This window comes from Gymnogyps californianus, chromosome 1 (assembly GCF_018139145.2).
Source record: "Gymnogyps californianus isolate 813 chromosome 1, ASM1813914v2, whole genome shotgun sequence".
NCBI lineage: Eukaryota > Metazoa > Chordata > Aves > Accipitriformes > Cathartidae > Gymnogyps > Gymnogyps californianus.
Genome location: NC_059471.1, coordinates 163,893,518 through 163,906,178, shown reverse-complemented (window position 1 = coordinate 163,906,178; position 12,661 = coordinate 163,893,518). Strand labels below are relative to the sequence as shown.

Here is a 12,661-nt window from a genome sequence, read left to right as displayed (position 1 = left end):
TGAATTTTACCCAACGAAGAGCTGTACTGCAGAGCAAAAAGCAGCTCTGTGGTGAGTACTTCAGCAGTTAGTCATTTAACACAGTGCTCTCCTGCCCCTGTATCACACCCACTCCTCCTGCCCCTGCACATGGCACAGATGCTCTCTCCAGCCTCTCGCACTTACCTCCTTCTGCTCCAGCAAACAAATCACTTCAGTCCCTGCATGGATTTTTCGTCCTCAGCAAAAGCTTTGCTGTAACTTTTGGTCTCCCTCTTCCCTTGGCAGAAATCAGCCCTACTGTGACAGCCAAATATTTAGGGTAGAACCTCACCCATGCTGCAGTAACTCACTCCCTTCCCCATCACACAAGCTAAACGCCAGGGGCTTGATCAAAACCTCACACTGCTCACTCTTCACCTTCATAATACAGGAGTGCTGTGCACTGTTTAACTTGGACCATCAAGGCCATGAAGAAAGAGATATTTATTTTGTTTTACTTAATTACATGTATAACATCTAGCACAAAACAGCCCAGTGACTCAACTCAGTGTAAACACAGGTAACTAAGAGTAATACGTACAGCCCCGGCCCTCATGGCCATCTCACTATCAATCACGTTCCACTTCCACAGCTGAGGGAGCAGGCAAAGAGGTCACTGAACAACTGCATGGGCCGATCAGTAAGAGATCCATTGCACAGACACACACAGTGCTTTCCCTGCTGCTACACTGCAGCCCAGGGTGGGCAGGAGCGTGTGGGGTGTGTTTCCAAAAGTATCAGGCTGCTTTCAGAAGTCACCAGGCACATCCCTTCACTACCTTTTGCAGCCTGACCATTGCACGCTGCTTTGGTGAGACAAAGGAACTCTTGCAAACGCCACTGAAAGCCATGCCATGTAGGCAACAGGCACACTGATCTGCCATGGAGAACACAGCCTTGACTCTCTCCCCACTAGTGACATTCCTGGATGAGAAGCAATTTGCAGCACGCCTCACAGGCACTGCTCAGACAAAAGGCAAACATCAAGCCAGCTCTGAAATAAGGCCACCATGGCCCACAGCAGCCACCTGGCTTGGCCCAGCCCTGGAGGCAGGTCCCATGGTGCTACTAGAGATAGATCACTCTCATCATTGATCGCACTGCAGTTCACTCCTGCTCTGGGAACAGCTGTGACGATGGTTCAGATCACCGGAAAGCAGTGCCATGCCTGCTTCACATCAATCCTAGTCAGAGGAAGGGCCACCCAAATAGCTCAGAAGAGCAGAACACGCATTGGGCTGCACCGAGGTGGCCAATGTCAGTACAAAGTGCCTAGCAGGCAGGACAGGGGAATGCAGGTAAGGCACAGGGATGTGGACATCCAGGTCGATTTATTACACACAGGAATGAAAACTGCCATTAAAAAAAAATTCCATTTGGGAATAATAATGCTGGTTTTACAGGATCGGCCTCATGGTGACGAAATGAAAGTTGTATGATTCTGGCAGGCCCTGGTGTCGCGTGTGGTTAAACCGTCTCCAGGTGAAGACAGGGAGACCACCCTGTACTGGGGGGCCATTGATTGCAGTGGCTGTGAACGCTGAAGCCAGGCGGAAATCTGACACCTGTAATAAAGGACCAGAGTTCAGAGCAAAAAGGTTGCGTGGTGTTTGACACGCACCCATCCCACAGAGCAGGAACAGCTCCGTGAGATTTAGTAACAATAAGGTAAAGAAAGTGAGCAAGGGGAAATGCATGCTGATCAGGCAGCATTCCTCCCCCGCACAGACGCACCTTCAGCCACAAAACAGCCAGTGCTGAAGGGCAGTAGCAAGGCACAAACCCACGCTGCCCTCTAAGCCCTTGCGCTACCCAGGGTGAGAGAGGCAGCACATACACCCTCAGGACAATCCTCCCTGGGTTTGCATGTCTCCAAAAGAGCTGGAGCTGCAGCAGGCAGCCTAGAGGGTCTGACCTAAGCTCTGCTGTGTGTCAAGCACTTGGGCTGTCCCCTAGGGCACTGTCAGGGTAATTCAGGAAAGGACAAAGGCAGCACAGAGTTAATATTGCTGCCCAGACTCTGCCCGGTTCCTTCATTATCTCCCAAGAGGTTCCCAGCCTGTTCCATCTTCCCAACACTCAGACACACTAAAATTGCCTTTAGTGTTTATAACTGCCAGGTTTTGCCTCTGCTCTGGACTATTTCTCTCAATGCCCCTCTTGTGCAAGCTGACTGGACACACAGCACTAGCAATGCCAAAAACAGCCTCCACAGGGCCCAGCCTAGCAACCAAACTCATAATTCAGAAACGCAGCAGGCTGGACCCCACAGGATAAAACTGTACGACTTCCCAGCGCACCAGGGCTGGACAGCTGCTTACTCAGGTATTACCCCTCACAGTGAAAATACCATACGAGCTGCCTAGAAAAACTGCTGCTTTCTCCAGGACAGTGGGTATAAGGATTTTTCCACATCCCCCCAGAAAGCAAAGTGTTCTTTACCAAACTTTGCTCAAAGCAGTTTCACAGAGAGGTGGAGCCCTGCAGCAGGGTGACTCACTAGAGAGCCAGGCTTTTGTAAAGGTGAAGATAAAGTGAGGCTGAAAACACATTCCTGTGGGCTCTGGGGAAGCACCGACACAGTCCCCATGAACAGGAGGCTGAGGCTGTACAACAGTCACCTTCCCTGAATGATGTGAAGACTTATTTCAGCCTTCTCTTAGGCTCCTCCTACTGCAAGGCTTTGGGGTTTAACCCCTAAACACCACAAGTTCCCATGGACATAACTCTTTCACATACCTCCCTCTGTATCCTCTGCCCTTTGCCACTGTGCCAGGACTGGTGTCGGGGATAGGACATAGGACTCTGCACAGAATTACTATCTCAGGATCTGCCCAAGCACTGGGACAACATGAAAAGAGGAAACAGACAGGTCTGGCCATGCCTGCCCTAGTGCAGGAAACATGCTACAGGTCTGACAGGAGCACAAACAGGCTGCAGCAAACATTCAGCAGATATTGAAACTGAGGTAATTTACCTTGGAGTCATAGCAGCCTGCAGGCACTGGAAAAGAAGGATTCAGGTCTTCCCGGCAGCAAATGGTGTTGCAAGGATTGCGTTCGGCATACGGATCACGCTGGTAGTCTGGGCAAAAACGTGGCGGGGAGGGAAGGAAGGAAGAAAGAAAAGAAAACAAGTTAGTCCCCTCACAAAAAGCTGATGCAAACTGCCCGAGCCACTAAAAGCTGGGTAAGTGTGCTGGCAGAAACACAGGTCCATCACATTGGTCTCATGCTCTTCCCCAGGTACCAGCTAGAAGTCAGTGCTCGAGACAGGACATTAAGTAGACAAGCTCGTAATCCAAGTCCATACAGCTATTTCTGCATCCCAGGGGCACCGCTGCCAACCTCTAACCACAGACATCTGCACAAACATCCACATGACAAAAGCTTGCAGGAACTTTGTCAGGAGAGAAGAGCAGAAGAGAAAGGAAAGGGGGTGAAGGGAAGGAAAAAGTGCAGCAGTGAGAGCCTTTGTTTTACTGTTTTGGACTAAAATAAATGGCAAGGAGCAAAGCCTTTGAACAACCATTGTAGTAGCTGCAAGCTAGGAGGGGAAGGTGGACAAGCCTCAATGTCTATCAGCATGCTGCTACTCAGTCCAAACTGTAGCGATACCCCACCCTGGGAGAGGCCTCCCAAACCCCAAGCCCGGTAATCAGCATGCTCCCTATAATTGGGAACGAAAATATAGCATCTAAAGCTATCTGTACTTAGAGATGGGCTTAGCCAGAAGTTAATTAAACTGGTTTTAATCCAGTTAAGGAGAACCCTATCAGGGAAAAGCAGAGCAGAGCATTACCCACCAAAGATCATTTGCCTGAAAAGGGAAAAAACCTGAAGTTTTACACTAAATTCTCTGGTCTGATCTGACCTAACTGTTGCTTAGGATTTAAGGCTTTCAAGATTGACAGACTGTACATATATTAGGTAACAGCAGTCTACAGAGTGTCAGAAACTCTCTGAAAAGGCCAAAGAGCAAGCCCAAGGGCCCTTGTTCTAGAAGGAACCGAGTCTCATTTCTGTTAGAATAATTTTAGCCTAGTTTCCTACCTCGACAGTAAGCTTGTGTTATCTTTTTGCTTGTGTGTGCTCTGCACCTAGAGTAATATAACTGATCCGTATGTGAGGCTGCAGCTTTCCACTATAATCCAAGAAATAAAAGTAACATTGCTTTATTAATATCAGCTCCACAGTACATAAACACGTGTCTTACTGTTGTATCTCATGATGTACTTCATGCTTTCCAAGTTGGTCACCTTGCCCTGGTCTCGACGGAAGATTTTTGCTCTTGGAGCAAGCTCATAAGAGAAATCCATGCCATACTTCTCAACATATGCTGCATACCCACTGAGATTGTAAATCTTTTCATGGAAAGGGATATTGTATGAAGGCCAGTAACCTGCCAAAGACAAAACCCAATCTGTTAATCACTTCAAAAAGCTGATCACTCTTGCTTATATCAAAAAAGAGAAATAAACCATTTTCCATGCTGCATTGCCTTAACAGCATGTCGAGGAATAACACACCAAACTGGTTTGAGCACAAGAAAATAAGGCAATAGTCACTGGCATGACGAGGGTTGACTCCCAGTATAACACCACTGGAGACTGTACCCAGGCAACCCGCCCCCATACTTCCACCCTGAGGACTCATCCTGCAAAACAGCTGAGATCAGACTCGCAGGAGTCTAAGGTGAACACGCAGAGCAGCCACAGCCCTCCTGCAGAGGTTTCCCTGCTCTGCCTCAGAGGAGTGTAAGATCATTTACCTCCACCAAACTTCCCAGCAAGAGGCTTGAAGTCACTTCCTTTGTTCCCCCCCCTTCCCATCTCCCCAAGGCAGAGTAATACACCATGCTGAGATGTCAGGGACGGGCGGATACACACAAACACACACGGACCACAGAGCTAATAGGGGTGAACAGGAGGCAGGCCAGCAAAGAACACACACACGCTTTGTGCAGTGGTGGCTGGAAAGCTGTGGTTGCACACAGTGATAAGGAAAGATGGGGGATAGCTGCATGTTTGCCAGTATCTGCCTTCGAGGGTTAAGCAGCGATTGATCAGCAGAGTAGAGCCCTGCCCTAACTCTTCCAAGAGCAAGTGTGAATCCTGCAGTTTTGTTAACTCTAAAGAGTACGGTTACCAGCCAGAACTCCAGAGAGAGTTTTACATAGGCAACATACAACTGCCTGAAACAAGACTACTCTAGAAAGCAGAAAAGCTTGTAAAGAGCCAGGAGACCATCCAGGTCAGGATCTGGGTACAGCAAGTCCTGGAAGAAATAAAAATAGATACCTATACCTTAACATTTAATTTTGAATTTTTTTGTTTTTGCAAGGCAGGCACCAAGGAGTGTTTAGGCAGAGAGTACATAACATGAGCTAGTCCCAAGAGCCACACACTTTCAGGTTCTCTCCAAAGCACTAGCATTCCTCTTGTCAGTGGAGAATGTTGCTTCTCAAATCACACACACCAGGATTTGGCTTAGAGATTTACTGTCCAGACACTGGTAAATGCAGCGCTCCATGTGTTAACATCAGCCCAGCACAACATGAGGAGTCTGGCTGTAAGATACTCAAGAAAATCAACTGGGACTCACTGGGAGTGATACACACAGATACAAACCAAACTTCCTGAAGGACAGATATGCAGACAGCATAAGCACTGGAACGCTGCCTAAACGGAGGCCTTACCAGCTTGGGTCCTGCCTAGCATGCAGCAGACTGGAATACTCTGTCTGCTGGCATTTGTTTACACGACGTAGAGGCTACCTGAAGGAAACAGGTTGTGTACATGTTGCGTTGCAATACAGGCGTCCTCCAGAAATGAGCATACTTGCCAGCCTCTAATGATGCAGGCCGGAGGATATGGATACATCAGCTTCCAAACCAGTAGGGTTGAGTTGTGATTCAAAAGGTGCTATTGTCTCACATGAACACAGGGCACACAGATGACTCCCTTCTCCCATCTGGAAAAACTTTTTGTTTAAATTGCTAAAACAGAAGCAGCTATTTGAAGTTCTCCTCCAGAAAGTTCTTCTGTGTCTCAGGCTCTGGAAGACTGCAAAGCCCATGCAGATAGTGCAGCACCCAACCTAAGGCAGGCTTTACCCAAGGGCTGCTATAAGCCAGTGAAACCTGCCTGTTAGGCCCGGCAGAGTGAACGGTGACAAAAACAAGTCAGAGATGGTGTAAGGTTGAAAGGGGGGTGAGGAGGACAACATGAAGGCAGCAAAAGTTCTCTGAAACAAAATGCCTTTCTCCTCTGCCCATCAGAGCAAGAGATCTCAGCAATATCGAGAGACAGAGCAACAAGAAGATTAGGTGTATGGTGGAAGAGACTGAGATCCTAGGTTCTGATCTGATGTGATGCTTTTGATGCTGAAATGGATGCACTACTTGGTCATCATCACAAAACGTGAACTGCAGCCCTCTCCTGTGCCCTGTCCCTATACTGGAGACAGTACTGCTCTCCCCCACCTCCTCTAAAGGATTCCCGAGTTTTCTTCGTCAACATACAGAAAGCACCTTGGCATCTTTGCCTGGAAAGGGCAACATAAGAGATTCCTGGTTTTTAGAACTCACCTGTACTGGCCTCAGAGACAAGCTGACAGAAGCCATAAAAAAAAATCTTTCCATTTTCAAACCTATATAAGAAAATGCTTCCTTTTTCCTCAGATACAGGGCTTACTACAGCAATGCCTGCCTTTGTTCACCTGAGAACTCAATTATCGTTCTCTGTTGTTTCTAGGTTTATGCTTGAAAGACTTAAAAAGCCAATGCTGGTACAAACTCACTCTGACCAGGCCAGAGTGTTAGAAGTGCATTATCTTTGGATACCAGCTACAAGGCAATTATGGAGCGTGCCAGGGTCAGCTACTCTGTAAACACTTTAAGCCAGCACTGCTCTTGAGAAAGGCAAACTTCCTTCACCTGGGCTGCTCCAAGCACCAGGGAACAGGACAGGGGCCTCGATGGGACTTGTCTGGTGTCCTGCATGGCATAGAGGAGTCCAAATCTGCTGCCTACAGCAGCAGTGCTGACTTACAGCAGCTGACGTCTCTAAGGCAGCACTCCTGCAGTGCTTAGCCCACGCTGTGTGCTAAGGGCTGCCCTTCTAATGTTTAAGCTACCAGAGACTGACTACTACGTTAGGTCCATTTTGATACCTGGGAAAACCCATACGGAAAATGTAAAATAATATGTAACTTCTAGTACATGCTGCCACCTTCCAGAACAGAGCAGCCACAAGATCTCCTAGGAGGGAATAAGTGGTCACTGTGTGCCCAAGCCCAGCGGTTGGGCTCAGTCCTACAGGGAAACCCACACAGCAGCTCTCTCAAGTCACTGCTGAAAAGTAACTCAGGGAACCTTCTAAGCCTGGCCTCTCTGCACAGGTGCACCATTGCCATGATGTGGTTGCATTCCTTCAAGTGCCAGAGCTAGAGAGGTCTCCATTAGCTTTTTTGCCTGTGCCACAATCCACAACACAGCACAGAGGAGCCCAAGGCTCCAATTTCACCATCTGAAGTACACACAAACACTGGAAGATAAGGTGCAACAGCCTACTTTCATATCTTCAACAGATAAAGGAGCCAGAGAAGCATAAGGGAGAGACATGGGATTTTTCCAAATTATCAACAAGAAACATCTCATTGCCATATTGGCATTGGGGCAATGCCTAAAATAAGCCAGAACTTTCCAAAGAGCCAGACACAGGGAAAAATTCCAAAGGGAAACAACCCCAGCTGCTAACCTAAATGCATTTCTAGTCATTTTGATGATGAAGAGCAATTCATCGATTCACCTCCTGAGCATGTGATTGGAGGATGGAGCACAAAGCACCAGACGTACACTTAAATTTGTGGAATGACCTCAGGCTTTTGGATGCTGACATAAAGTGTCTAGAGAACACTTGTGAACGAAACCTGACAGTGGGTGTTTTGCTTTACCTCTATTTTTGTTTGCTTGTTTTCCATCGACTTGTTGCTAGTCTTGCTGGGGGATTACGGAATCTTTTAAACAGCAAATATTTATCAGATAACAGAGCTCCAGAAAAGTTCAGGAGCTGAATTTAACAGAGAACTTCTCTTGTATTTGAAAGCTCATCTCCTTGTAGGGTGACCCACTCACCAAACATTTCAAGTAGCCCACAGCATCAGTTATTTAGTACCGCTTCAAACAGACCTCACCTTTTTCCTCATGGGTCTCTAAGACAGGGCAAAATAATACCAGGAAAAAAGCAAGAAAAAGAAAGAAAGAAGGTAAAGTCTATTTTTCTCTCCCTTGCTTCTAAGAAACACAGATGCTCACCACATCTCTGCCACAGCATACAGGAGAAACGAACACAATGTTATAGACCTGGCAACAGAGGGATGCTCACACAAAGCTTTCTAACTTGAAACTCAGCACTAGCATTCAATAAACCCTTCCCACGTACAAAGCATGATTCTCCATCAGCTGGCACAAAGAGACGGCTTTCCTAAGCCAGTAACTACTATAGGAGCTACTACCTTTCCGGAGAACATTTGTTTGATCAGAATACTCCACCAGGGTTGGGATCTGCTCAACAATGTACAATGCACCGTCATCAAGGCTCTTCTGCAGCTTCACCTTCTTCAGGTCCAGCACCATGTACTGATTGTTGTAGGTTCCTAGGTATGAGAGCAGAGAGAGAGTTACATGTCCTGCCTGGGCAAGGAAAAGGGTACAAGAGGGAGAGGGAACACATCCTTTTTTTTCTAAGATCTATACGAAAGTGTACTTACCAGAGTTGCACTTTGAGAATGTTTCAGCCCAAGTTTTGCCACCATCTGCCATCATGTTAGCAATGCGGACTCTCTGCCAAGCTAACAGGGATTCAGGCACCACTTGCTTCATGAGGGTTTGGTTGAACACACTGTTGGTAGTCTGCAACATTACCAAGCCGCTGCCTAGTATGTAAAAGTCATCCAGGGACACCAAAAAGCCTTAAACAGCAATAACACAAAATTTGTTATCTTTGTGAACCTTTGATATACTCATAGAACAAAACAGAGAGACAAGCCAAGAGAATATGAACGAGTTAACGTGTGTTTGTTTGAAATCAAACTGTACAAATATTAAAGATGAGGTGGCAACTTCAAGTGCTTTAAGCCCACCTGTCAGCATAGTTTCCCATTCGTCATGCTTTCAACACACAACCCAATTCTTTGTCTAGAGCATTTGCTTCATGTTTGCATCCTAAGCTTAGAAGTTTCTCCTTCATATATCAAACTGTGTCTTATTCTTATGCTGAAGATTACATACTGTAAATGCCTAGTGAGTGTTTGTTTCTAACAAAGAAATTCCTTTAAAAAAATACAACAAAGAAAACCAAAACAAAAGTACAAACTCCACAAATAGATTTTCATCAACCAGTTTCAGTTTTAGATTTTTGTTCTGTAAGGACAACAGGTATTCCTTTAAATTAATTCCTTCTGGACTACATCAAGCCAAGCAGAAAAATATTCCTTTTAGTTTAATCTTTTCCAGTTTAACTATTCTTAAAAGCATCTCCAAGAAATGGGCACCTCTTAAATCATAAACCACATCCTGTATATCAGAGAAAGTTTGACCTACTCCGCTTTGACATGTTGTCATTGGGGTTTTTTTATGCCTATCAGCCCTGCAAACTCAACACAGCAATGGATCTCTGGGCAGGATTCCCTTTCAAGTTACAGGCAAACAGAAGTACTAGGTCCAATTGCAGATCCCATGCCAGGAGGTGGTATACAGAGCTGCAAAGGTCAGCTATAATGCCATGGATAGCACAGTGACTACTTACAAACCAGAAACAACTTGACTTTGAGATTCCCCAGCAGATACAGGGCTGCCACGTTGAGGAAGAAAGGTTAACTGAGCTCCTGATGGGGAAGTCATCCAGAACCCAGTCTCTTGCTAATGAGTTTTTAATGGTAACACTCTTCAAAGAGTACAAAATGCTAAAATGCTGTGCAACAGCATAATAGTTGAGTTCCACTATGGAATCTTCTATAGCAAGTTTATTAACACACTCTGCAAACAAACCAAGGTCAGCAACCTATGACAGCCAGAAAGACAACTCAGCTCTGCCTCCTGTTCCTGGGCTTCCATCAAAAGGCAGACCTCCTTCAAGCAAAAGTAATGTTTAAGGGCTCCGTTTCAGCAAGATTTCTTTAAAGTCTCAAGTTCTCAAATCAGAACAGATTCAGGATGTCCTGGTTCCGGCTGGGATAGAGTTAATTTTCTTCTTAGTAGCTGGTGCAGTGCTGTGTTTTGGATTTAGTGTGAGAATAACGTTGATAACATACTGATGTTTTAGTTGTTGCTAAGTAGTGCTTATCCCAAGTCAAGGAGTTTTCAGTTTCCCATGCTCTGCCAGAAAGCAGGTGTCCAAGAAGCTGGGAGGGAGCATGGCTGGGACAGCTGACCTGAACTAGCCAAAGGGATATTCCATACCATAGAACATCATGCCCACTATATAAACTGGGGGGAGTTGGGTGGGAGGGGCAGATCGCTGCTCAGGCATCGGTCAGCAGGTGGTGAGCAATTGCGTTGTGCATCACTGGGGTTTTTTTTTCCCTTGAGGTTTTTTTTTGGTTGGTTGGGGTTCTTTTGTTATATTCCTTTTCATTACCATTATTATTATTATATTTCATTATTATTATTGTTAGTGTTTTATTTTAGTTATTAAACCATTCTTATCTCAACCCATGGGTTTCACCTTTTTTCCTGATTCTCCTCCTCGTCCCACTGGGAGAGGGGAGGAGTGAGGGAGCAGCTGTGTGGTGCTTAGTTGCTGGCTGGGATTAAACCACGACACAGGAAAATATACTTTGTGGTCACCTGTTCTCGAAAAATGTCAGTATAGAACAGGTAGAGCACCCTGGCAGCTTGTGGTTCCTCATATTTTATTCTTGGAGACAGAAAAAGTGTGTCAGTAAATTATGTACATCAACAGCAGAGTTCTCTCTCAAATAAGTAAAGACAAGAAGATAAACACTCTAAACCTGGCTCTGCCAGTCTATTTTATACAAAGACATGGGATACTCCAGTGATAAACTGTTGTGTAACAAGTCAAGTGCTTGCCCAAACAGAGACAAGAAATGAAATTGTTAAACAGTTGTGATTCGAATTGAATGCCAATTCCCATGTGGGTGCCAATGCCAAGTGCCCTACTTCAAAATAAACCAAATAGTTTTTTCTTCTTTTTCAGTCAACAGCTGAGATAAAACAGAAAAACTCAACTCAAAGCAAGTATCAACACAAGGAATGATGCTGAATTAACTGATGTTTGAACTCTGTAATTCAAATAAATTGCAAAGCACAGCTAAGCTGAAAACAAGGGGATTTCCTTCTGGGCCTTAGTATTTACCAAGTTTTATCCTGCAATGTTTTATAATACAGTATGCCCTCCATGATACACCATTACTAGCCTAATTACTCTGAGACAACATATACCATTTTCACTTAAGGCATAGGCACTCCTGAAACAAAGGCAAGTTAAAACACACAGAACAGGTTTACCCAGGGTAAAGACACCCACAAAAATAAAACCTGGGTGAAGCCTGGAGATATCAGCAGTTATTTGATGTCCTCTTGTGTCATTCTCGTCTCAAGTATGTATGAGAATGTGTTGTAACTGAAAATGCCTTTTATGTCAACAGTTATCTCACTGGATGGTTCACCTATTTTTTCTGTAAACCCATCTCCCATTTTTATCAGCAACTCTCCAGCAATTTTTTCTTTTTTTTTTTTCCACTCCCTCCAATGGACCTGGCTCCTCCTACACAGAAACAAGCAAAAGCACTTCTGATTTCATCTTCCGAGTCTGAGCCACTTAGATTCAGTTTCCAATCACCACTGAAAAACTGAAGTTTCCAGAGTCTGGAGTTTCATTCATTATGACAACATTAAGCAGCCAAGCAAAGCAAAATAGTTTTTGAAATCTGAGCCACAGCATTCTCCTGAAAGTCAGCACACCAACTGGGGGGGCGATAACACGTTCCTGGCAGCTCTTGTTCCTAAAGAGGTAGGCTGCTGCTTTCTGAACCAGATGGCATCAGCTTTTTTTGGTGTTTTAAAAGGTCATTGTGCTCAGTCAAGTACAGAAAGGGTCAGTATTACAGGCTCAGAGACATGAGGCCTAGCCATCACCTCACAGAGATGAGAGTAGCTCCCAGCTGAGATGCTCAATGCTCTGGGCTACAAACACACTTGACAATGAGAAAGGAGATGTCTCCTCTGGATTAGCTTTCTTAATCCCATCAGCAGCTGCTTCTCATGCCAAGACTGAACTCCCGCCAGCTGCCTTCCTTCCACCTGCAGACCTCTCCTAGGCACTAAGAAATAGCACATCCCACACTATAGCTCTGGCCTCTAATCTCCAAAGTGCATCAGCCACTTTCCTCTGCTTCTCTCCAGGTTTTAGACAGATGTTGGAGGGAGCAGGGAAGCAAGAAATTATTTGGCAATACCTCATGGGCAAGCTGGTCCCCTGAATACAAGGGCTACCGTCCTTTCCATGTTTGTTTCTCCTAGCTCTTGCTCAGGCTGTGGGGAAGGATAACGCTGCACTTTCTGATCCTCCACTAACACCAGATTACTTCAAAGCAAGGGACACGTTACTTCCCTCTCC

At 45.6% G+C, this 12,661-nt stretch overlaps 1 protein-coding gene across 1 annotated transcript in view; it reads right to left on the bottom strand.

Moving 5' to 3' along the window:
• Positions 1-1,335: 1,335 nt before the first annotated feature.
• Positions 1,336-12,661, bottom strand: part of PLBD1 (phospholipase B domain containing 1) — a 40,302-nt gene continuing 28,976 nt past the window's right edge. The window contains exons 7-11 of the mRNA XM_050901565.1: positions 8,793-8,993; positions 8,538-8,678; positions 4,237-4,422; positions 2,999-3,105; positions 1,336-1,586 (exon numbers count right to left, since the gene is read on the bottom strand). Coding sequence (XP_050757522.1) covers positions 1,419-1,586; positions 2,999-3,105; positions 4,237-4,422; positions 8,538-8,678; positions 8,793-8,993 — 803 coding nt within the window. The 3' untranslated portion in view covers positions 1,336-1,418. The remainder of the gene's footprint in view (positions 1,587-2,998; positions 3,106-4,236; positions 4,423-8,537; positions 8,679-8,792; positions 8,994-12,661) is intronic.